The 26,796-nt window shown below is 40.6% G+C and overlaps 1 protein-coding gene, 2 long non-coding RNA genes and 1 pseudogene across 3 annotated transcripts in view; 1 reads left to right on the plus strand and 3 right to left on the minus strand.

Moving 5' to 3' along the window:
* The window catches only part of LOC144091395 (uncharacterized), a 155,507-nt gene extending 149,554 nt beyond the window's left edge, over positions 1-5,953 (plus strand). Inside the window, exons 6-8 of the long non-coding RNA XR_013305673.1 lie at positions 5,393-5,510; positions 5,575-5,692; positions 5,758-5,953. This is a non-coding gene — a long non-coding RNA (uncharacterized LOC144091395). The remainder of the gene's footprint in view (positions 1-5,392; positions 5,511-5,574; positions 5,693-5,757) is intronic.
* LOC144091272 (lysosomal membrane ascorbate-dependent ferrireductase CYB561A3-like) lies at positions 429-2,541 on the minus strand (annotated as a pseudogene).
* Positions 5,944-7,812, minus strand: LOC144091396 (uncharacterized). The gene is made up of 3 exons (XR_013305676.1): positions 7,705-7,812; positions 6,820-6,973; positions 5,944-6,053 (listed from the first exon to the last, which is right to left on the minus strand). It is a non-coding gene; the product is annotated as an uncharacterized LOC144091396 (long non-coding RNA).
* A 1,066-nt stretch (positions 7,813-8,878) lies between these two features.
* On the minus strand, positions 8,879-26,186 carry tnfrsfa (tumor necrosis factor receptor superfamily, member a). Its single transcript, XM_077623028.1, has 10 exons — positions 25,905-26,186; positions 15,278-15,470; positions 14,441-14,572; positions 12,914-13,025; positions 12,698-12,831; positions 12,531-12,629; positions 12,411-12,457; positions 11,315-11,593; positions 11,197-11,233; positions 8,879-10,876 (listed from the first exon to the last, which is right to left on the minus strand). The coding sequence occupies exons 1-10, from the start codon at positions 25,935-25,937 to the stop codon at positions 10,575-10,577; spliced, it is 1,368 nt and encodes a 455-aa protein (XP_077479154.1). The 5' UTR covers positions 25,938-26,186; the 3' UTR covers positions 8,879-10,574.
* Positions 26,187-26,796: the final 610 nt, after the last annotated feature.

The raw sequence follows: 26,796 nt of genomic DNA on the forward strand, positions 1-26,796 counted from the left end.
TTCATGGTCATTTAAAAATAAAGTCTTACTATATACATGTTCAATATTTCAAAAAAAAAAAGGCCTTATTTATTCATGGTCTTTTTTGTTTTGTTTAACAAACAAATGCCTTACTATAGATGTTCTTTTTTGCCTTAATATAGCCCAAATATACATTTCTATATTGATTTTTTTTGTTGGTCTGTTCAAAAGTTGACACTTAGAATGTGTTGTTTTAGACATCTAGTGCATTCACTGGGAGTCAATGAGATAAATGAGTGCCCTTAAAAGGATATTAATTCCTTCATGAAAGGGTTAATAATAAAAATAAACAGTCCCAAATGAGTATTTTTTATTAACACAAGTCACAAAATGTAGCAGGTGATGGATCTTATTGACTGTTTCACTATTATTCATATTTATGTGCCATCTGTCATGGTCTGTCGTCTCTAAGTGGTTCCTTCTCTTAGCAAAATCTGAAATTAAAACAACAACAAAACGGAAATGATTCATCTGCTTTGAATAGTTATTTAACAATTCCTCCTCACCGGAGCAGCTTCTTCATTTGTGTTGGCAGCAGGCCGGCGCCAGTTGGCCTTGGACAGAATCCCGAAGACCAAGGTACTGAAGACCACGATCAGGATGCCCAACGTGTTGCCAAAGATTGCCTCGGCAGGCAGGGAGCTGTACGAGCTGCCCGCTACACCATTGCTAAAAATAGCAGGAAAAAAAATCAGAATTTTAGCTTGTTATTATATATTATTTCTTATTTATTTTTATATCCATAGCACATTGCGACTGTACATATGGTGAAAAAAATAGGTCAAATAATTAGGTTAGATTAGGACTTTCTTTTAGTAATATTCCATAAAATGTTCTAAATGTGCCTTTTTTTCCTCTGAATATTAATGAACTTATTTTGTAAATTGCATAATGCTGCAAAATAGGTCTCACAGTGCAAAAAACAGCGCTTCGTTGATTCCGCTAATGCAGGCGGCCAGAGTGAGCATCAGCACCGCTTGCCCAGTCCAAACGTGAAGCCCCTTCATGGTGCGCCCCAAAAGAGGAGCAGAGCAAGGCAGCAAGAAACTGAGCAGGCCCAGGAACCACTGTGGGTCAAAGTAACATTCAAGCCATCTAAAGTCAACTTGTCCGATTGCCGGTCTCCCACCTGCCAGGCGAAGGTCACGACGGCCGACATTCCCACCCAGCTGTGCAGGGAATACATGGGGGGAATGTTAAGAGTGTCGTGCACATGGAAGGCGGCGTGCAGGCCGACGGCCGCGAGCGCCAGGGCAGCCAGCATCAGTCCCGCGTGGAGCAGCTTCCAAGGACGCTTCTCATGAGACCACCCCCAAGGCACTCGGAACAGGACGGCAGCTGCCTGGCGTACAGAGGTGTTTTATTGGGGGGTCCATACAACGGCCAATGGGTCGACTGTGCCCTTCTTTTTTTTTTTTTAAGAAAAATCCATGCCCTCAAAAGCTCAGTTGGGTTTGACTTCATTTCAATACATATTGCCATCTATTGCCTTCATGGAAAGCAAACGTACTACTATTTTTTTACACATACTTTCTAGATATGCTTTTTTATTTTTTAAAGTTTTTGGTAGCTAAGCAGAATTACGTTTAGTTCCAAATTTTTGAAAGGCACTATGACCCTAAAATAGCTCTGCAGGTCATCTTGAAACTGGAGAACATTTTAGAAATGTTATTATTGAAACTGGAATGTTGCTATTAAAATTTCCACCGATTCTGAAACAGTTGCAAGTGCTGTAAACTCCTCGAAATGAAGAACGACAACTCACCCAGGCCATAAAGGACCAGCATGCCGGCGATCATGAGGACCGGATGCCAGTTGAACTGAGCCTCCGTTCCATCCCAGGCGAATCCACCATGCCAATGCCAGTTCCAGAAGACCACCATGACCAGGCACAGAAGGCCTAAGCTTACGCACAGACCGCAGGCCATGTAGAAAGACCCTCGAGCTCCCATCGTACAGCGTCCACTCCGTCGCTTCGTCACTTGGACTCTGCGATAGTGGCGCGGACAAAGGATTGACTTTGGTTCATAAAATGTCAATGTGATGGGCGGTCAGGAGGGAGGTCAGCATCATACTACTTCCTGATTGATTTTTCTCACAGTTACACTATATTAAAGCTTGCTGAGTCACCTAGGCAGAAAATGAGAGAGCTTGCTAATATTATGTTGGGGGAAGAGAATTTTGGAGAATTAGACATTCTCTCAAAATTCTACTCTAGGTAATAGTGAGCAATTTTGCTCCATAATGCCAACTCCTGCAATCCTGGTGAGGATGAGATGAGACACAAACTGTTTTATAGCATCAAGACCACCCGACTATTCTACGTCATCTTCAAAACATGGGAATTGAGTTGGGAGGACAAACCACCTCGTGGAGCGTGGTAAGCAAGCCACCGTCTTTTCCACATTAATAGGGCTGGACAATATGGGTGTGGTTACGCCTATTGTCAATGCAGCTGCGTAAATTAAGCACATGCAGCGTTTTGCCCCTTTCGAACAGCCTTTCCATGTTGACGGTCGACTGACTAGCACGCCAATGAGGTAAGGTGTTGAGCAATTTACTGGCCTAAGTGCATTTTTATCACGCTAACGGGAGATTTTTTAGGAATCAATTGAGCCAAAAACGGTCAAAATCTGTTATTTTAATGCCAGGTTGTACACATCGTCGGCTGACCGGAACACAATTGTTTTGCTGAAAAAAATGACTAAGTCTTTCTTTAAATGAAAAAAGAATCATACATTGACTGAACTACTTATTGTAGTGATCAGTCAAACGACAGCGGGATTCGAACCCCAGCTGCCCACATGGTAGTCAGAAGAACAAACCTCTAGGCCACGAATTGGCCACACTTCACACTGTCATTATTGGAAGATCTTGACTACAAATATATAGAAACAACTAAGGGAAAATGTTTCCCAACCGGGATTCGAACCCCACCTGTCCACATGGCAGACAGGTGAGTAAACCTCTACACCACAAATTGTCCACACTACACATTGTCATTATTGGAAGATCTTGACTACAAATATATAGAAACAACTAAGGGAAAATGTTTCCCGACTGGGATTTGAACCCCACCTGTCCACATGGCAGACAGGTGAGCTAACCTCTACGCCACAAATTGGCCACACTTCACTTTGCCATTATTGGAAAGCAGCAGCGGTCCGTGAATTTCCTAGCGACGCTTTCAGCGAATCAATCCAACCCTCAACTATTTTATGACTATAAAACCTCTACTGCAGGTACAGCTTGCGACACATTAAATAATCATCAATAATAACCTCATACAATTCAAATATTATTTAGGAATATAGCCATATTTTACTCACCAAAAATCATTTTTACCTGTCCACAATATCCATCCTCCTTTCTTTCCTCCTTCTTTTCTAGTCTGTGATTCAGATATTTCTTAGGCCAGCAGAGAAGGCCTTGAAGACCCTGACGGCACACTACTCTGCCAAGTATCATTTAAATGTCTAGAAGTAAAAAACAAACACTAAAGTGCATGTCATCACAATGTTCATAATGTGCAATACTGTATTTTAAAGGATTAAAGCCCAACCAAAAAGTATTGACAGCTCCCCCCACTAACTAATGCACGTTATGATGAAAACAATGTGTTTTTTAAGTATGAATGCCCAATCAACGCGTATTTACAGCCCCGCCTCCGCCCCACCCACACTGACTAATGCATGTTATTATGAAAACAATGTATTTTTTTTGTAAGTATTAAAGTCCAACCAAAAAGCATTTACAGCCCCCCTCCCCCCCACACACACACTAAAGCACGTTATTATGAAAGCAATTTATATGTTTTGTGTGTCTATTTTTAATAGGCGTGGCCGAGGTCACAGTTCAAATAGCCGACGTCAAACGCCAAATTGTTGATGAGCCGGGAGGCAACACGGGCGTGCACTGCAGAGCAGCTCAAAAGTGACGATTTGCCGAAGAAAGCCTGACAAACTTCTCACAGGACGATGCAGCACATTTGGTACGTTGTCATTTGGGGATTTCGAAGCCCCAGTTCTCGTCTTAAGAGTGATAAGAGCATGATTCGTTGACGAAATGTAGCCCCATGTGTGTGCAGACAGCAAAATGTTTGCAAACAAATTGGCTACATTGCGTTACCGATCGCTCTTTGTTTAAAAAGAAATCATTCCATTGTGTGTTTCAGTCCCTCAACGAGCACAGACTGCTGGGAAACATCAAGAATGTGGCCAAAACGACCAGAAAGGGGCATCTTGTCGACGCCATAACAAAGTGAGTCATATTTAAATAGTTCCGGTTTTCTCTATCCGTGTAAGATTTAAACGTCAGCGTTCAGTATTCAAAGCTTTGCGCAATTGGCTCGTTTTTCATCATGATACGTTCAACTTTTGAATGAAAACGCTAACTAGTTTGGTGTTTTTTTAATAGCAAAAACCTGTGGATAAGTCACCCACACAAATGCCATTAGTGGATGTGTAAGGAATAAACAGTAATCCCTCGATTATCGCGGTTAATGTAGACCAGACATGGCTGCGATAAATGTATAGTAGGGTCATCCCAATTGAATTTTAAAAAGATATTATAGTGGCAAGTGAAGGAGTAGCTTCCACTTGTGAGTTTCAATGGCTTTTCACATCTTTCTGAATTTACAAAAAAATCTGCCATGTAGTGGAACTGTGCACTTAGATAAATTATATACTTTTACCCGCTTAAAGACCTCAGGGCTTGGACCTTTTCATGTTTAGTTTTAAATGTAGTTTTGACAAAACATGTGACATTTATTCAACAATAGTGTAGGTGTCATTTTTTTTAAGAATGAATGGATTTGAAATGATTGACTGAAACTCGAGGCAGAAGTAGGATTTATTTTATTCCACAGCCATTGACATGAACTCTGGTCCTTGAGGGCCCCTGTCCAGTATGTTTTCCATATTTCCCACCACATGATCAAGATCATGATTATTTGTTCTTGGAAAATAGACTGGATAGGGGCCCTCAAAGACTCAGATCATTTTGAGTCTCTCTGCAGCAGACAAAAAGAAAACCTGACCATCAGAGTAGTATGTCTAATATTGCCTTTTGCAGTGTCCAAATAATGGGTACCCTTTTGATGTTTTATAGAAAAGCTAAACAGGAATTTTTTTGGTCAAATTTTGACTTACTTAGGCCCTAGTCTGTAACTTAATCTATTGTGCCTTGACCCCTTTTTTGTTTTCCAGAATTCCTGCCTATGTTGGGATAGGCTGACACCCCCCCCCCCCCATTTCTTGGTGCTGGGTGTTTCGTGAGAACCAATCTGAGGTTTTTCAAAATAAAAGGTAAGACCTTGCGAATGTTTTTTTACTTAACTTTGGGTAGTGACCCCCTTTTTTTTGTTTTCCAGAATTCCACCCTAGGGGACCTGGTTTCCTGCCTATGTACAGATAGGCTGACGCACCCCCTCATTTCTCGGTGCTGGGGGTTACGCCAGAACCTATCTCCAAACTTTTTCAAAATAAAAGGTAAGACCTTGTGAATGGTTTTTTATTTAACTTTGTGTATTGACCCCTTTTTTTTGTTTTCCAGAATTCCACCCAAGGGGACAAGGTTTCCTGCCTATGTACAGATAGGCTGACGCACCCCCTCATTTCTCGGTGCTGGGGGTTACGCCAGAACCTATCTCCAAACTTTTTCAAAATAAAAGGTAAGACCTTGTGAATGTTTTTTTACTTAACTTTGTGTATTGACCCCTTTTTTTTTTTTTTTCAGAAATTCACCTGGTGCCCAGGGGAGTGTCTTCGTCCATTTGAAAATGGATGAAGGCAAACCAGATTTTTCAAAATGCTGGACGGCCTGGGCGAACCAATCTATGAGTTTTTTCAAAATAAAAGAACTTGCAAAGTATATTGGTGTTATGCCAGAGCCTATCTTGTAACTCTTTCAAAATAAAAGATCTTGCAAAGTATACATGTCTTTTTATTAACAGGAAAACATTTTAACTCTTGCTCTTAAGAGTTGCCACATCATATTGAAGTGTTGATTGGTTTGGCCAGTCTTTTCTCCACCTGCAGATGAAGACAACATGGTTATAGATTAACAAAAACACACTTTGAAAAATAAAAACACTTATATGAAAAACTTAGAAAAAAATACTAAAATGTGGGAGACTAAACATTTATAAAATTAGAAGAATGAACACTTAGGAAACAAAATCTGGGGGACTAAACAGAAAATAAAATTAGGAATAGGGAACCAAATATGGAATTAACACTTAGAAGAAAATATAAAAATCTGGGGGAATAAACATGGAATTAACACTTGGGAAATAAAATCTAGGGAACTAAACATGGGGAATAAATATGGAATTAACACTTAGAAGAAAATCTGGGGGACTAAACAGAAAATAAAATTAGGAATAGGGAATAAACACTTAGGAAATAAAATCTGGGGGAATAAACATGGAATTAACACTTAGAAGAAAATATGAAGAAAATCTGGGGGACTAAACAGAAAATAAAATTAGGAATAGGGAATAAACACTTAGGAAATAAAATCTGGGGGAATAAACACTTAGAAGAAAATATGAAGAAAATCTGGGGGACTAAACAGAAAATAAAATTAGGAATAGGGAATAAACACTTAGGAAATAAAATCTGGGGGAATAAACATGGAATTAACACTTAGAAGAAAATATAAATAAAATCTGGGAGACTAAACAGAAAATAATATTAGGAATACGGAATAAACACTTAAGAAATAAAATTAGGAAGAAAAACTGGGGGAATAAACACTTGGAATTCTTGCTCCAACATTAAATGAAACCCTTCTTACCTTAGTCAAAGAGCTGTGGAAATGAATGGCCAGTGAGACATCAGCATGATGATTTAGGCTTTTATTTAATTTGGATTTTCAAAAGTACAGAGACACCATATGATGCAAGAGAGACATCTTCAAGTGGGCAACCTGCGAGGAAGATCTCTCAGGCCTGTTGCGTGCAACAACAAAAAAAGCAAAAGTTAACATATATAGAGCCTGGAGATTCAACAGATAGGCTTAGTTGTTTTTTGGGGAATTAATTTTATCTTGATGCTAAACATGGAAAACTTGATTTAACCAGGTATTCGGGGGTTGCCAAACAATTACAGGATACAGAAATCTAACAAGAAATTTAATAAACGATCAAGATAAAGAATGAAAATAAGTTAGTGAGTGCTATTTTCCCTTTTCCAGGCAAGGCGATTAAATATACAGACTGACGTTAACAGCTAGGATAAAGTTGGCTTAACAGTTTTGTAGAAGTGATTTTTTTTTGTAAAAACAGAACAATTACAAATCGGAAAAGGGTGTTTAGCACTCGCAATGAAAACTAGCATTACATACAACACATCTAGACTGAGCATTTACCCAGCAAACTGTCGGTTGATGTCTCGGCGTTGTTTGATTAAATTTAAAGTCTTGCTACACGACTCAATAATGGAGAGAAAACAGACAACATACTTTTTAAGTCAAATCGTGACGCTAACGCTAATGCTAACTAGTACCATACAGCACAGAGCCGGTGAGGAAAAGAGGCGCAAACTTAAATTGTCGACGGTGTGCTAAACCTGGCATTAAACTAAGATGTTTGTTGGCGTTTTGAGCTCAAATGATTGCTGAAAAATCTCCCGATAGCGTGATAAAAACGCATTTAGGGCAGTGAATTGCTCTTCTCCTTACCTTGTTGGCGTGCTCTCATCGACAGTCAGCGTGTGAATGGCGTTCCAAAAGGAACGGTTACTGCGCATGCGCATTATTAACTCAGCTACGTTGACGATAGGCGTAACCACGCCCATATTGTCCCGCCACATTGAAAGTGGAAAAGATACACAGAAAATCAATATATAGATTTTCTGTGTATCTTTTCCACGATCAAAATATCTGAATCACAGACTAATGTTAATTATATTTTGAAAATATAATTAACATTAGTCTGTGATTCAGATATTTTTTTGGCCAGTAGATGTCTTGCAAGCCCTGACGGTCCACCACTGACTGATAAGCAGTGTGCTCAGTCACATAGCCCAAAAAAATGCAACCATCCTAATATGTTGAGTTTTTACATTCTCTGAAGATGCAACTATATCTAAAAAGGGACCAATTTTACAGCCATTTAAGATGAACGTAGCATGATTTCAGTTCCCTAATTGATCCAATTGCATTTTTAGTCATCTGGCGCTTAGAAAGTCTTTGGCCAAGAGTCAATTTTGCATTTTGTGCCCACCCCCCAAACTGACAAAGCCTTATTGTCTGCTTTCCATTCCAGTTTTAGTTGGCTCCTTGGCACACTCCCCCGTCATCATCGAATCTGAATTCCTATAGCTAATGAGCAAAGCAGCTTCGCCGTTTCCCAGAAGCGAAGAATCACGAGGCTGTTCATCATCTGACTTCTCCGGTGGGAACGGGAACAAAAGTGACACTGAAGCTAATTTATTGTTTTTTTGTTTGCAGGCTTTTGGGTCGCCCGGACAATGACTGCTTTTGACCACAAAAATAGCAGGATACATGCTCGTTAAGTTTTATGAAGCTTTGATAATGACGAATTTGATCAGGCAAAAGTCTTGGAAATCGCAATATTTGCAAAGAACAGTACGCATATTTAAATAATAATTTAATAATTTTTAAAAAGTCAACCAACATCCTAGGCTCTTGTTTATTTCAGTGCAATTAGATACACAAGAGCAGGATGAAATTAAAAGTAATAAAATCAATGATTTAAATGAGTTCCCTGTAAGTGTTAAAAAATAATAAAATACATTCATAACTCGTGCATAAGACAATTTACCTCACTGAACTCAGGCAAATTCAGTCTTCTTAGAAAATATGTAATATACAAAAAGAAAAACCCATCGCCACAAAATACAATTGTTTATTTTTATCACGGAATTGAAAGCAATTCAAATGATCCAACAAGTGAATCGCTGTACAAAATATTTCTCCAAATGTACATCATTTTCCATAACTTACATCTCAACGACATCTTCCATCAACGTATCTTTTAACTTCTGCCTCTTCTCTCCTACAATAATCTATATCGTGTTACAACTACGACAAACAGTCTCAAACAACAAAAAACGTCAGGTGACCAAGCCTTGAAATCGATGCAGGCCATTGGATGACAGCGCCAGCACTGAGCATCGCGATACAGTAGGATACGTGCACACACAAAACGCACGCTAACAAACAAAAATAGAGTGGGATGATAAAGTTTTAAGTCGAATAAAGAAAAAAAAAAAGAACGAAAAGGTTTCCTTCATTAATGCTAAGCGGGACAAAAGGTTCCGTACCTGCCGCCCAAGTCGCCGCTGTTATTTTTTAATTGGCCCAAATCATGATTTATTCCTATTCCCAATTTGGAGAAATGTATATATTACCAGCAGGATCCACAAGCCTAGGTTATCCATATTGATAAGTCTGATTAAAAAGAAATGCGCTCACCTCAGGGTTGAAATGTAACAATAGTGTTCTGCCTCTACGAGGGTATAAATAAGAATTAGGGGTTAAAAATAAATAGAAAATAAATAAAAAGGTGAAAAGAGAGTTCATGTAGCTGTCATACATTTTGGAAATGTTAGTCATCTGTTATGTACAAATTCCTTTTCTGGACTGACTTAGGGTAGCACATTTAGAGACCTAAAAAAAAATCTGAATCTTTCATTCAATAATTATTGAGCATTTTTTTGACTTGTTCTCGTTTAGATAAAATTAGATAAAATTTAATACTGTAATTATAATTGTGGTTTAGTCAATAGAATTTAAATGGAAAAGTATTATTCCAAAAATATATTGCATTGCTTTGAGTAAATGTTGTTAGCCAGAATTAAAATGTTATCTAAAATCGGAATTTTGCATTATTTGTAAGCAATTAAACAATTAAGGAGTGAATTTTTTGTTGTTCTGCAAAAGTTGTGATTTTATGATATTAATTATAATTTCTGAAGAAAAATACATGTTTTTTTTAAGTTAAGTCAAATGTTAATGTTTTGAATGGTATATAAAGGATTTTATGGGACTAAAAATCTCATATATTTTTTTGAAATAAAGGTTTTAAAAAATCCTGACTGCAGGAAATGAGTTACTTCAAGTCTTAATTGAAGTCAGAGTTTTAGAACGGAATCTGATGACCCTAAAAAAGTTGATCTACGTGAGCATTTCTTTGCCTGCAGAGGATACCAAAGCCAATTTCGAGCACCCTTCAAATTTCAATGGAACAAAAAGCCAGACAACACTGATAGGAGCCAACAATGAGGAAAAAAAACACCCCCAAAATTCTTAGTGACAAACAAACAGCTACCATAGCGACATTGTCCCAATGGCCGTGTCTATAAAAACGTCGTTTGCGCCGGACCAGTGTATGTGCTAGCCAGCAGATGGCGCAGAGTACGTGCATTGTCCATTCTTCCGTTCTGTTCTTTCATTTCCTTCGAGCAGCTCGACTTGACCGTTTTGCAAAAAATAAGAAGAAAAAATTGTCGCTTACGAGTCTCGGAAAGAAAAACTACTGGCTCTGGAAACGAGGAGGTAAGTCCGACAAGGGGACGACCCCTCCCTCAGGCGGCGGACTCGTGCTTGTAGTAGCCTCGCCTGAGCGCCTCAGAGGCGATGATCTCGGCCGAACGCCGCTGGTCCAATTCCAGCAGGGCATGCAGCAGGTGATTGATGTCGGCCTTCAGGCCCTGGCGCTGCATCCAGTTCTTGAGCAGCTCGTAGACTTTGTCGCAGGCCGCGCCGCTCTCCGCCTGCCGGATGTGGTTGTCGCTCACGCCGATCATACGGAAGAACTTGTTGTGAATCCGCACGTCCAGATATTTGTCAAATAGGTCGAAGCTCTTCTTCAGCGACTTCTCAGACTCTGCAGCAGATGCAGAATTGAAGTGGTCAGAATGTAATTACGGTAGTAATTAAAAAGGCTTCCTTTTATTATTCCAACCAATTACTTTGTACTAACCCTATTTGTTTTAAACCGTGAGGCCTGGTTTTGAATCCCCATCTTTAAATTTGCAATTGATGGTGCAAGATGTCCAATGCATTTTGAGTGTGGGGGTGCGAATAAATATTGACTCCAGTTTAAATAAATTGGACGTCTATTTCCATCAGTGACAAGCACTTTGCTCTCTTCCGACATGGGCACGAAATGGGCTTTTCTGTATAAGTGTCTTTCATTTTTCTTACCATGCAGCGGCAGCAGGCGGTATTGCAGGGGATCCTCCTGTGGACAGAACAGAGTGCGTTAAGTTTAAAAAAAAGAAATGATATATGGGGAAAAACATCTTTTCCAATGGACACGCACCATGGCGCCGACGCTGATCCTGCATGTAGCGGGGCTCTGCTGTGGGCTGTTTCCGGACGAGGCGGCGGCGGGCAGCGCCGACAGGCTGGTCTGCGACGAGCTGGTGGTGTTGGGCAAGCTGTCGCCCAATCCGCGGTCCTCGTCCTCCGGGGTCGGAGACGCCTTGATGCCCGTCTGCGTCTCTTGCAGGAGTGGACGCGACTCTGGGCGAGATTCGTCGCCCTCCAGGGTGGCGTTGCGGCTGCTCTGACACTCCACTGACGCGGGGGCGCTCTCGTCCTATCGAGAAAGAAACAGAAGTAGAATTCACGAATTGTTTACTAGTAGTGATGCCGTTTTGGATAACGGCGGATGGAGATATTGTACCAATACATTTTTGTCAAACACTACATTATTGCATGTACTCAGTTGAATGTAAAGTAATTGTGACATTTGTGTGTGTGTGTGTGTCCAAATATATAGAATAAATAAAGAAAATGAAGTTACTTATTCATGTAATGTGTGTAGTATTTATTTATGAGAACAAAAGTGTGTATTTTTTTAATGGCTGAAACATTTTATTTTGTGATAAAGATTTTAGTTATAATCATTTTTCCCAATGTATGAGAAGTTGTTTTAGCTTTTTTTTTTAAACCCCAGAATAAAGTGGCTTGACTTTGCTTTTTAACGGTTGTTTTCTAACTAGCTTTGCCCTTCATGTACCCTTTCACTTAGCTAACCCTCATGTAAAGTTGACGGTAAGGAACAGCTGTTTTGATACCTTACACCAGGGTTCAACTACCCCCCCCAAACATTCAGCACCCCAGCCATACAGTATCTAGTGTAATTACACTTAAAAGAACTATATTTATTGACATGTACTGTGTTTTTAGGGCATCGAAAGCAAATGATTTGTCAGGCCATCTATCAATCATACATAACATACAAACATTTGACTTTTGGCAATGATCGTACGATCGCTCCCTTTCAAAATGGATTGGACGTCAAAACGCCGTCATGGGCAGCCAATGAATTAATACCAACAGAATAAGCAAATACTGAATACGCACATGTAAATGATCAGAACAACTAGTACTTGTACCTTCATTTTACTTACGATTGGAATTTTGATGATTTCGCCGTTGTCACAGTGACTCTTAGCACCTGTCAAAAATAAAAAAAACAGCATACATGAATAAAGCGACACTGTCACACACACCGGGCTGGCTGTACTCACACGTTCCGGCGAAGGAGCAGCGCTTGATGGCGAACCACCACACGGCGAGCCCGGCGATTCCGGCGGCGAGCAGTAAGATGCAGATCAGAACGGGAACCCCTGCGATGCAAATGAGTGAGCCAAAGAAAACCAAAGAGACGAGCGGCCAAACGGAGAGGCGGCATTACATATGTCTGCCGGCGAGGCGGGCGTGGGCAGAATCGGGGCCTGCGGCGACCGGGTTGGAGACTGGTAACGCTTCCGGCATACCGTGTTGGAGAAATGCGTGCACTTTTTCACTTCCTCTTCACCCGCTTTACACCTAAACAGACGATCAGCCGGTCAATCAATGAAATGAATTGAGCGGCCAGGATGGGTTGATTTATTGGGTTTTTGAGACTCACGTGGCGCAGCGCTTGCACACCTCGCAGGCTTGATCAGGCAAGCAGAAGGTTCCGGGTCGACATTGACACCTGGTGTCTGACGTGGTGGTGCAGGACGCCGTCTCCATCTCGTCTGTCGGCCAGAAAGACACTTGTTTTAAAATCAAGAGAACGTGAGGAGGTTTCAAGTACACAAGCCAGTATTCACCTGATATAGTCCTCCCATAGCATTTTGAGGTCATCTGATATAACATTTTTGTGTAGTTTTGAATGAACTATTTGTTGTATTATCCAAACTTTCTCAGTTATTATAACATTATATATTCCTTTGATTCAATTAGCATTCATGTCTGTGTTTTAGGTGTGGGACTTGATTACCAAAAAAGCCTTATTAACTAGCCATTTGTAATCAATTAACCTTGAGTAGTGGAATTTTAACCTCACAATAATATTTGCCCTCAAAATAAATTTTTGAAATATGTCGTAAACTGGATTAAATTGTGAATATTTGAGGAATTTGTTTCATCAGATTTACAGATGAACAATGAGAAATGAATAGAAAATATGATGACTAAATTTGAAAAGAACATAAAAAGCCACTGTGGGATGATTTTTCTTCCATTGTAGTATTGATGAATGATTAAAAAAATCTAACATATATATGTATTAAAATGACAAAAATACAAAACTTCCTCAAGATTGTAATTCATTCATAAAAAGAAACACATTGAGAGATTTCTCACTATGGCCAATGGCGCCCATTACTCTTTCAACTTGCTTGTTGTTGAACTTGAAATTGTTTAGCTTTACTGGTATCATCGCTTTACCCGGACAAAGAACTGCATTGTCCGGAATGCCAACTGCGATTAAAACTTCGTTTTATCTTTATGATGGATAATCGCAATTAACACATTAAAGTTACGCCCCTTCTTTAAGCAGCATCAAAACAACCGTGATTATTTTGCTCACAGTAAAGCTTAATCTTTCACCTCTAAAAACAAAGACACGCTTTGTCCTTCTTCAAAGATATTTTCCCAGGTAAGTGAAAAGAGGACACGAGATCATCAGGGTGTGGAGACATTCAGAGGCACGGACAAAAAGGAGCGATTATAACCCAAAGAGCGAGCTGGCGTAACCCGACTCCTTTTCAAGAGGGACACAAAAAAACCACGCCCTGACCAGTCCAGGTAAGCCCCCCTCCTGGGACGCTCCCTCATTGAACGGCGGCAACAAAACCACAAAAGACACGCCCTTTCTCGCCGAGTAACTTCATCACTCTGCATTGTCAGGGCAGCGTCTCGCAAAGCTTGAAAAAAATAAAACATATCGACTTTCCATAATGATACAGCTTGGAAAAAAACAGGAAGAGCCCACTTAAGACCCACCTGCTAAATTGAAAGATATTTTCATCCCGTCCATTATAATTGCAGTCTGCAAGTCAAATTTTTGTGACAACTAGTCTATAACATTGGTGTCAGTGCCTGTCAGTGTGTGTGTATAATTCATTTTTTTATTGCATTATGAAGTTTGTATTCGGAGCGTGTTTACCTTTTCGACAATGCGTACAGTGCAGACATCGGTCCATGCCATTGGAATGTTCGGTGTACGTAAGTCCTTGCTCGCAGGGAGCACACACCCCCTGCTGGTGATCATGATCACATTCCTTCTGCACATACGTCCCTGATGACGACAATAAAAGCATTGTCCGAAATTGAAATATTTCTAGTGTATTTGTTCCCCAGAGCCTGTAAAATTTTATAGAAGCAAAATGTTTCTTTCCGTCAAATATTTTGTATCGTTAACTGGTGTTTTTTGTCGTAGATATTTTATTTAGCGTATTTTCCGGACTATAAGGCGCACCTTCAATCTGAGTATTTTCATAAGGCGCCCCTGATTATAATGTGCACTAGTACATCTGTGTACAATAGTTCTAATTTGTTCTCTAGATTTCAACGCTGGAGTTGTTCGGGTATTAAATTTATTTGCTTTACTTCAGTGTTGGATGAATGATTAATGTGTGTCTTTAGCATGTCACTGGTGTAATATAATTCTGTTATGCTTCAACAAAATAGGTTCAAAGTCATTAGGCATACTCAATTTATACACATTTTTTTCTAGTTTGCAATTGATTTTTCGCCAAAATCTTTGCAGATTTCCTGAAATGTTCTTTTGTTGTCACGTCATATTTGTGTATTTCCTATGTGTCTCATGTTGTACTTTTGTTGCGCACTGTGCAATTTGTTTTGGTTTTTAAATGAGTGTATTGACCATTTAAGCTTGGTTTGAATTATTAAGATTTTTTTTTAAATGCGTTACACAATATTTGTGCATTTTTCTACTTTGATATTGAAAATTTCCCCAAATCCGAGTACAAAACCAACATACCGGCCTGGCAATTGAGACAGCAGAAGCCCTGGTAGTTATACTGCTGATTCTCCACGCAGGTTCTGTGGCGTCGCAGGAGGGTGACGTTCCGGAAGTCGTTGTCTACCACTGCGGACCACTGGTCCGCGGGGGGCTGCTTGTCCGCACGGCCCGGCAAACTCGCGAGGAGGAGGAGGAGTGTCACCAGCAGCACCTGAGGGAAGGAAAGAAAATAAAATAAAAAGACAAGCCTTTGCTTTATTGACTCGAATGTGCTTGCACAGTTGAGCTCTTTCAGCGGAATCACATCAAAGACCGAGAAGATTCTTCATGAGTTGCCTTCTGTCTGCAATCTGCACATTGATTCTGAACATCTGACCTGAACATCTGCCGTGGGAACCAGATAATATCATCAGTACCCCACCACGTGTGCCACGCAAAATCGCAATGGAAATTTTTGTTCATAATGAAGTTGATTTGCTCGTTTTCATAATGTGGGAGAATACCTGGGTTACCCAGAAAAAAAAACCCACGGGGGAAGAAAATCAACAGAAAAGTTAGTATTTTTAAATAATGTTTGAATCCTACTGTGTGGAGTTTTATGTTTTGTTTTTTTCTGGCTTAAAACGCTAGCAATGACACACGACTCAAAATATTTATCTTTTTAAATTCATACTTTTAGCCTAAAAATGACTTTCAATTGAATTTATTATCATTATTTTTAACTAGACCCTTGATATGAGCGACAATGTAAGCACGGCAGTGTCCGACGCGATAGCATGGCTATTCATTGGGTGTATAATAGCCGACTTGTGTAGGTGGGCTATCCAGAAGAATACTGGGCCGTGCTCCGTTAGCGAGGCCCCCCGGGCGCTGGCGCTTTTCTTCGCACGCTTTTCAGCACGTCAATGTGAGAAGGGCCCATTCACGGGCCAACAACACTCCTCAGTGTCTCGACTTCAAATGACCCACATTCTTCCAACGCGGACGCTTTGAAATAAGCGACATGCGACACCGATGCAATGCGATACCGTCGAGATAAATGAGAGCTTGCGTTGGAGGCTTTTGTCCCGTTTGCTGACGCTATGCCAAAATCCTTCAGTTCAATTTAAAACCTTTAACAGCTTCCCAATATTCTTCAGAACCAAACAGAACAACTTCCCCATTTGTCGAAGCTTGACCTATTTTTTTTAAAAGGTAAAAGCAAAATTAAGACCCCCACTAAAAGTATAAATGATTATTAAATTACTCCATCACTAGTAGACGTTTGAAGTGAATGAACGTTTTTTTTCCAACCACTGCCAACCCTCCCACTTCAAATGGACATTTATAGCAAGACAATAAGAGACAATGAATTAAATTTAATTGGTTCTTCCTCGGGCCAAGATACGCTTTAACATCTAATAGTTTATTACTTCTAAGGGTCCAGTCCATTTGAGGTTGGAGAATGGCAGGAATGAACTAATATTAATTTGCTCCCACTACAAATTGGACGTCTATAGCAGAAAATGCGTTTATCAGTGTCTGCAAATTACTTGCAGTCAAGCGAGTATGCAGCAATATAGTTTTCAAAGAAAAAAAGGATTTAAAAAAAAAGTTATATTGTAGACACAGCATAAACCAGAATCGGTTTCGGAATGCAAAACAATGCTAGCTATTAAACTACTACTAAAAATAAAATAACCATTAAAAGAGAAAATATTTTAACACTCATAAAATGTCTTATTATTAATCAGATTCTGGTCTTATTAGGTGTTAGGGGAGAGATAAAGACGCTATATGCGAGAAGCTGCAGAAAAAGGACGACGAGGAAGGACGAGTGGGACTTCTGGAGTGTCGCCATGTCTTGTATCGGGAAGAACTTTTCCCTTCTGCCTGCCTCTCATCCTGGCCCCCCACCCCTAATGCCAGCTCCCGTCCCCTTCTCCCACTTCTGCCTTTTACTCCTCCTCGTTGTTCACGTCAGACTTTCCAAAGTGGCGGCGAGCAGTCACAATCAGTCCTTTTATATCTATCCAAACATTGGACGCCGGCAGAAAAGAGGAAAGGCGGGCGATGGATAGATGAGGGGGGGGGGGGGGTTGTCTGCTAGTGGTGGTCTATCGAGACTCGAACACAGTGCGTTTGTGTGAGAGAGCAGCGGGGAGTGGGGGGGGACGTCAAGAATGCGTGATGGTGCGAAGGCTGCCGTGAAAAGAAAAAAACGGTGAGGAAGCACATGTGCGTTTCGTACAAAACAGGGGAAATAGGCCTGGGAAAATGAAAAGTCAACTGGAGATTTTCAGAATGCAACGCTACACCATCACGTCATAAGCGTAAGGAGAAAAAGCATCAAATAAGGATGATAAGTCTTCTGCCACTTTGCGCATAAATTCATACAGCACAGAGAAATCTTTCCGTGCAATGTTCCCTTAACAGAGTCTGCGAGCTGACATGTTTATCTCCATTAGCGGTCTGTCAAATTCAAACGAGTGGGCAAAAAGAGAAGAGGGGGCGCGTGAATACTACTTTTGGCCAGCCACACGTGGCAGGGGTTGACCGTAACCTCAGTGCAGGACACCCTCCTAAACCACAATTCCTGGAGTTGGTCCAGTCCACTGAGCACAGAGCGCCACTGTGACGAGGATGCCACTTGTGTGCAAGTTAAAGCAATTAAAGTTGCAATCGAATGAAGGAGAGAGAGGCCTTCCTCTGGAAAGGTTCCTCTGCTGAAGACAGGACATCCGCCAAGCTGCTTATCAATAGGGCCATTTTAGTGACGACCATTTAGCCAGCACGCACATCCCCGAAGTGATTGTAAAACCGGGCGGAGTGTGTTAAACAAAAGAGAGGAGACGTTTATTTAATAATTTGTTGATGATTTTAGCCGGAGCCGAATGGTAAGCGGGGACGATGTGTACCTTATTACAGAGATGCATCCTGACCAAAACCATGCTTTTCTTATTAAGCGTTAATCATTAACTCCGCCTACTCCTTAAAACAACAACATATTTTGGTGTTTTTCTTGTTTTGTTTTTACAATAAGGTATGATATCTATAAGAATTAATTTTACAAAATGACATCATGCATAATTAGACATGAAATAATTAATTAACCTCATTTATGGGGTTCAGCTTTGTGAATTTAGTAAGAAAAAGTTCTGTTGTTTGGTGAAATACACGCGAATATGTGCATAAACGTGTGATATTGTGGCCAAATACACTCAAGTGTGGGTAGAATAGTCTTTAACTGTTTACCCACATTGGCTAAGTTTCATTACCCAATGCCAACTCTGCAATTTTTGCGCTCATTATATGGATTTTCTTTTATATTACATTTTTAAGCCTAATATTTTCTCCTGATATTTGTGTTGTTTTGCTGAATCATTGAGGGATCATATTTTGAGTATTATTGCATTGGCTCTTGACTTGCGGCACCCCGATTAGTAAAGCCCTGACGCCGCCACTCTGCTGACTATAATCACGATACTAAACTTTCCTAGCTTTCATCTGTAACTCAAACAGTGGAAAAAGTGTTGCAAGTCTGCCACCGCCGTTTATGCGGCGCAGTTAGACTTTGAGCACGAGCCAAACAACGCTCGCGCCGTGATTTGTTGCTCCAAGCCAAACAACTCGACTAGTTTCCAAACAGCAGGCAGCAGGGAGGTCAAAGTCAATAAGCGCCCAAACCACCCACTAATCACTAAACTCCTCCCATTTTCCACGCCGAGGGTTTGGAGATGGAAGAGAACTAGACGAACGTCTCGTAAACGATCGTGACAAACGACCGACGTGCCTCTTTTCGCCGTCTCTGTCCTTATCGCCGCCGCCTTTCTCGAACCGCGAGCGCGGCGTGCATCCAAACGTGCCCGCGGGCCAAGAAGAGGCCATGTTAACACGTTACAGCTGTTCGTGACAAGCCAACAAATGCTAGGCTCCGAGTCGAGTGGACATGTTTGCGTTGAATGACGACGATGAACGTAACGAGTAATTGAGTGAGTTCAAAATATGACGTGAACAATGCTTAATTGCACTTGGCTGCAGTCACATCATTATGAAAGAACTCCATCACTATAACAAGACTGCAGCCAAAACTCCACTAAGTGACCAAGTTTAACTTGAAAGACTGCCAAATTGTAAACCAAATTTAAAAAGTAGAAAACGCAAATATACCTTGATTTACAATTCCCTAGTTTTTGACATTGTCAGAAATCAGTTGAAATTTTGGTGGGAATTGGAAGATAGGTGGTATTATTAGAAATACTGTTAGATAACTTCAAAGAGCTATTGACAGATAAATAGGTACAGTTGATAGTGATAGTTACATTGTATATACATACAAAATCTAGTGTGTAATATATATAAATTGGAATAACCCTATACCTCATGCTTATTTTGTTGTTGGTTCCTACCAGCCCTCCTATTCAAAAAGGATTGGCGGTCTAACGGCAACGGCAGCCAATGAGTGAATACTTAAAAATAAATGGACATTTTTTTAAAACATTGCAATGTACAGGACAAACTGTAGTTTAATGCAAAATCCTGTGTAAATTTGCCAATTTTAAGTTCAATTTTCAGTCTCGATACTTTAAGTCAGGGGTGTCAGACTCGGGTTGGTTCGCGGGCCGCTTTAACGTCAACTTGATTTCACGTGGGCCGGACCATTTTAGATATAATATTTAGATTTTCTTAAATAAATGGATTAAAAGAACCAGATTAAAATCCCTGCATATTCAGTTTTTTATAGATCTAAAACAATGTTTATTTTAGCTTTTTTTAAATATATTTTTAGATTTTACAAAATGATTTTTGAACTAAAAACACAGAAAAAAATGGATTAAAAAATTACAATTACTGATTTAAAAGGGGGAAAATCAGGAAATTTAATATACATCTATACTCTTCATTTTAATTTGATACTAAAACAGAAAGTGAGCACTCATGATTTACTTTCCCGGGCCACACAAAATGATGCGGCGGGCCAGATTTGGCCCCCGGGCCGCCACTTTGACACATGTGCTTTAAGTTCTTTGAACTAATAGGCTACATTCACAAATGGAACTTATGAAGCTCTGACTTTAAGTTTCCTGAACCCGTCAAAGTTATAGGGTCTTATTTCGGCCCCCGATAAATCAGCCAGTTATTAGGTGCAGACAATGGACCCCATGGTCCACTTTCACACACAATGTTCCCAGTTCCCAAGGTGGAAATGTGTGCAAACCTACATACATACTGACTCTCAGCACTTAACATAAGACTGAATGTCTGTCTCACTGGTAACGCGGACCGAGTGCGTCTCCCGCGGCGACTAGCCGGCGTAAAAAGTGCGGCAAAGTGTTGAAGTATGCGTGTACAATGGCGTGTAGAGCGAGTGCCTGAGTGGGAGCGTGTGAAAAGCAGCGGCCCCCTCCTCTCAGGGAGGACAGGAAGCTGAGACAATACAAGGGCTTCATGCAGCACAGTCACCCTCTACCCCCTTCCAAAAAGGCCTGCACATTACGCACACACACACACAACATATCCGGCGGCCAGGATATTTTTAACCGGGGAAAGCTTGCAGCCCCGCGACACACATTCTTGAGTTTCCTCAGGAGGGGCGCACGTGTCGCTTACAGGTTAGGCGACGTTGGCAAACAATCGACCGTAATGAATGGCCAGTGCGGCGCGTGACTGACGCCGAGCTGAAACGCATAAAACCGACTTAGTCTGCTTGGAGTCTGGGGAGGGTTTTGTTATCGTGGCCAGACCAAAGGCAAGCACAGAGTCAGACATGTGCATGACCCTGGGCGATGGGCGGAGGCTTTTTCCATCTCGATTGGGCCCGAGCCGCCGCTCACAAGACGACTGGCAGCGTCGAGGAGGAGGGCGAAATTGACAACAACGTGAGAGGCGGATTATCAGATTGAAAAATGCACACCGCTTTTGCTATGTCAAATCACATTAGGGCCATTAGGGCTTGGTGTCTGTTATAAATGACACGCAGCAACACAGATTCTAAGCCATGCAAATGTAAGCATCCAATTACTCAAAAATATACATAAAAATCACATTTATATTTTTTTCAGATGTGTGTGTGTGTTGAAACTGGTAACTTTTGTTGCCAGTGATGTAAAAAGCCATAAAGGGGAAAAAAAGATTGAGTATGAATAACTTTTTGGGGGGATTCTGGGAGGCTCTGCTGTCCTAATTAAGATGGAAAAGTACTGAAATGAGGAACTGCAACCAGTAGATAAAAGTCAATCAATCTGTTTTGGATGGAACCAACACAAATAATAAAGAGAAAGGTAAAAAAAAAAGAGAAAATGGTGGCACACTAAATCTTTAACAACCAGCTGACACCTCTAAAAATTGTCAGTCACCCCATTTCAGGGCCAACTTACAAAATGTGTCTTGTTTCCCAGTAACTGCTGAGACTCCGTGACGCCAGTAAGTGTACTATTTGTCGTGGCGGACCCGCGACCAATCGTGGTCGATTATCACGCAACCAGATCACTGACCCACTGCTGCTGCTTTATTCATGGAATGATTGACTTAGACAATAATCAGACGCGTTCACGAGACTGACAACAACATGCAATTATTTTTTTATAGCGACAAACAAAAACCCACTGAACCTCCTACTTCTGAAATGCTTCCAGATGAAGAGCTTTCGATGAAAATTTAACTTACAGGTGCAGCACTACTCATGAAATATTGTAGATTTATCATTTCATATGCACATGGGCTTAGAAACTTAGCATACTTATTCTCAACCAGTTCAGTTTTAAAAAGTTCAGCATACAGAGCCCCAGAACTTTATTCCCCCCCCCCCCCCCCCCCCCAAAAAAAAAAAAAGAAATTCTTATACAAGATAGGCTGAATTGTTTGAAGCATGGCAGAGTTACACTTTTTTTTCTTCCAATGGTCCACTTTTTAAATCTCTGAAGTGATAGCGAATCTGAAGACCACTCATGAAGAAAAGTTTGGCTTAGATCTCAAACACCCCCCAAAATTGACAAAGTGATGACAGCTGACAGGAAAAATGCACAAGTTAATATGGAATATTTTAAGTTCTGGAGCCACGAAATAACCTTATCAGATTTTTCCCAACATTTTTTACAACACAAAAGGCACTAAAACAAAAGTACATTTGAGACGTGACAATAAGTGCCGAGGGCAATTCAACCGTGCAAGAATAGTTGTGCAAAGCCACCGTGCAATGACAGCTGTGTAAGTGATGGACAGAGTTGTGCAACATTGTAAAGGCACATGGAAGTACAGTAAATACTAATAGTGCAACTGATGCCAATAAGCAATATATTAAACTGACAGTAATATGATTTACTGATCAACAGCAGTTGTGTGATGTATGTACACAATTTTGTCAGTAAGGCTCCAAATGTATGATAGTGCAGTTTAAAAAGATGCCAAAAAAGAAATAGGAGGGCAGCCTGGTGGACGAGTGGTTAGTGCGTGGGGCTCACAGTTCAGGAATCGACGGTTTGATCCCAGTTCTGAGCTTCCTGTGTGGAGTTTGCATGTCCTCCCTGGGCTTGCGTGGGCTTTCTCCAGGTACTCCGGTTTCCTCCCACATCCCCAAAACATGCAGGGTAGTCTGTTTGAACACTCTAAATTGCTCTTAGGTATGAGTGTGAGCGTGAATGGTTGTCCAGCTCCTGCGATTGGCTGGCCACCAATTCAGGGTGTCCCATGCTTGGTACCCGTAGTTAGCTGGGATAGGCTCCAGCACCCCCCGCAACCCTTATTAGGATAAGTGGTACAGAAAAGTAAAGTACAAATAGGTGTTGTTAGCATTAAAAAACAATTAAAAAACTAATTGTACTTTAGGGGAGTTAAAAGAAACACTATGCATTAAAAACAAATCATTAAAGAAACCAAGTCATTAAAATGTTGAAAACAGCATTTTTGAAAAAGTTGTTCAAAGATAAAAAAACATTGATAAATCATGACAACAGTTGTTGTGTGTACTAAGTGTCTGTGCCTGTCCTTACTTAGAGTAAAGTAAAGCTAAACAACACTGACGTCTGCCTGCGGCAATCCTGTAAATGATTTGCGAGACCGTTCATGAAATATTTTTTCAATAGACCACGCACCGCCTTAATTGGCATGAAAGCCTTACTGAGCCGACTAGCTGTTTTGCTCACAAGTGAACTGTTGACGTCATCCAGGCTTACTCTAGAACACGTGTGTCAAAGTGGCGGCCCGGGGGCCAAATCTGGCCCGCCGCATCATTTTGTGTGGCCCGGGAATCATGAGTGCCGACTTTCTGTTTTAGGATCAAATTAAAATGAAGAGTATAGATGTATATCAAATTTCCTGATTTTCCCCTTTTAAATCAATAATTGTAATTTTTTAATCATTTTTTTCTGTGTTTTTAGTTCAAAAATCATTTTGTAAAATCTAAAAATATATTTAAAAAAGCTAAAATAAACATTGTTTTAGATCTATAAAAAACTGAATATTCAAGGCTTTTAATCCAGTTCTTTTAATCCATTTATAAAAAAAATCTAAATATTATATCTAAAATGGTCCGGCCCACATGAAATCGAGGTGACATTAACGCGGCCCGCGAACCAATCCGAGTCTGACACCCCTGCTCTAGAATGTGAGCAGCCGACACTGCCCAGACACACCTGCAAAAGTGACACATGCCCGGCGGGTGAGTCAGCCACTCTCCAATAAACCGAACCGCTGACCTAGGCGACAACGCGGGTGCCTTTCCGATCTAATAATCCAAAGTGTTGACAGAGCACCTGCTGCAGGTATTGCGCGCCTGTTGCATCATCCCATACCAAGCCATAAAGCTACCCAAGGGTTTTCCCACAGTCCGTCCCAGATTTCAGTTTTTGGCCTTTTCGGTACCATGAGGTAGTGGACGTGAGGGGCATTTCCGGTGTGAAGCCACACCCAGGCAGACGCACAAGAGATTAGAATCAAGTTTACAGTTACAACTGATGTCCCCTAATATGATGGCATGCGTGTACAGGAAACGGACAGAGCAGGCAGGCACGTAGGCTCGCTATCTATGTGTATGGGGAGGCTGTTGTGGGGGGGGATTAGGCTCCAGGCAGAGTCGGTGTGTGGGTGGATCAAGGGTGGGGGTCTTGTTTCCTCACAGTCCCCCCAGCAACAAGGCCACTTGGAGAGGCCTCTTCCAGAACGTACTGCGGTTTACACAAAAGATAAACAGTGACGTCGCAGCCCGACATGAGGAAAAGCAGCGGGGGGAGTTTGCACAAGTTGCAAAGGTCTTTGAAAAGGTTTCACACGGGAGAAAAGATGCCACATGACAGTGCACGGAGGACAATGTGACTTGCAAATATCAAGTACTAACTGAAATTTAAATGTGACTTACAAAACTCACAACCGCAAAAGAAAATGGAAATAGGAGAAATAATCGGAAATTTGAGGAAATATTAGGTGTTCTTTGCCTTGCAACCAATCATGGTGTACTACAAAACATTCATTCATTCAGTTTCTTATCCTCGCAAGGGTTGTGGGGGGTGCTGGAACCTATCCCAGCTGACTTTGGGCCGGAGGCGAGGGACACCCTGAATCGGTTTGGGAGAAAAACAGAGTACCCGGAGAAAACCCCCACAGGCCCGGGGAACAACATGGAAAATAAACACAGAAGGACAGACCTGATTTCGAACCCAGGGCCAACTGTGAGCCCAACGCGCTAACCACTCATTCAAATACCCTTCCTTTAGTTATGTCATTATTTGTTCCAAGTTTTACGTGGTCCACGTTACTTAAACTAAAGTTAATATTTGTTATATCGTATGCCTTATGTCAACCCATTTAGGGTTTTTATAGTTGGTTGCCACAATGTGTGAATTGAATAAGTTCTCACTAGTAAATCTGAACTCATTAGGTAAACCATAGTAGGATCCCACTGTATTATTATTGTCGCTGTCGCTTATTAACTCTGTTATTGTCAACCTAAAACGTTTGTGTTAGAAAATGAAAATCAATCTATCATTACATGTCATTAGTCATCACTCATTACGTCAAAGATTGCAGTGGTTTTATGCAGTACAGAGGAACTTTTAAGGTTTTTTTAAACGCATATTACAAATGGCTGATGGTTATGATGTTATATTTGTGGTTTGTTGAGTCAAGGCTTTGTTCATTATAATCCATATTTCTCTAAATATTTAGTATACTCCTGGTATGAAGAGTTTTCTTTTTCAATGCACCACTAGTTTATTCAATTAGTGTTGGACAACACTTGTTGGATTCTATTTGTGGCTCATTTGCATGCATTGCTTGATAGATGACAGCAAAAAAAGGCTTTCAAAAATAAGGGAGGGAGACTCATGCATAGAAAAATGTACTACTCTTTATATCTATATTTACTGTAGTGACAGGTACAAATGTAATACTCTTCCACTGGATGGCAGAAATGTACAAACGGCACCTGCTGCCATTCTTACCGGTTATGACTAACTGCAAATTAGGTTTAAAAGCTTTGGGTTAATTGATGTCAATACACTCATGCGTGCGCGCGCGCACGCGTGCATGCATTTCAGATGCATATTTATTAATTTCGCGACATCATAAACCGGGTTATTCACAAATCAGCCTTTGTCCCTCTCTTACCAATTGAATAGATATCAATGAATGTCACAAATACATTTTGTCATGTATTTCAAGTGGTTTTACTCACGCTGAAGTTCCCGACAGCTGGCCCGGTGTCCATGTCGGAAAGTTCCGAGACTTCTGCAGCCAAAAAGTGTCTTCAATTAAACACGATCGCGTGGTGGAAAGAACAAGAAAGTGTGGTATTAGAAAAAAAGCGGAAGAACCAAACTACTCCGTCATCCGATTTCTCTCATGAGTCTAAATCGTTGGCTACTTCGCTCCAATGTGTGTGAATTCCAAATGCTAAGGAATAGACAGCTGCACTGATTCTAGCACTGACATGTCGATGTGCTGTGACGTCATGCCATTCTATCCAATCAGGACAAGGAATGATCAAATATGTATGAGACCAACTTTTAGGCAGCCAATCATGGCCAGCCTATTTAAATATTAATGAGGCGCTGAGGTCAACGTTCTCCGTTTTTAAAACATGTTTCACACAGGCAAATTCCCAAAATAACACCAAAAATTGGACATCCCTGTGCTTATATAACCATTAATTATCAGCATACGTAGCATTCGTGATTCCCTTGGAAATATTTTAAGATTTTTAAACTTTAAAATAATTCAGAATTTGATTTTTTATTAAAGTTCTGTAGTTATAAATGAATCTCTTATATAATACAATGTGAGGAAAATTGATTAAACTAAAAGACTCCAATGAGTTAGAGTTTGTTCATTCATACAAAGTGGATTGGACGTTTAGTGCAGTCAATGGCAGCCAGTGAGTTAAATGAGTTTCCTATGAAGGTTGAAAAAAAAAACAATAATTATTGTTGCATAAAAGGGGAAGGAAAACAAACTCAACTCTCCATTAACATAAATAATGAGTCACAAAAATTGGACTAACACAAACTAAAATAATCTTTGTCACTATCTTTAGTTCTTATCTTTAGCCTTCAGGGGGGAAGGGATGA

This window comes from Stigmatopora argus, chromosome 16 (genome assembly GCF_051989625.1).
Source record: "Stigmatopora argus isolate UIUO_Sarg chromosome 16, RoL_Sarg_1.0, whole genome shotgun sequence".
In the NCBI taxonomy this organism is placed as follows: domain Eukaryota; kingdom Metazoa; phylum Chordata; class Actinopteri; order Syngnathiformes; family Syngnathidae; genus Stigmatopora; species Stigmatopora argus.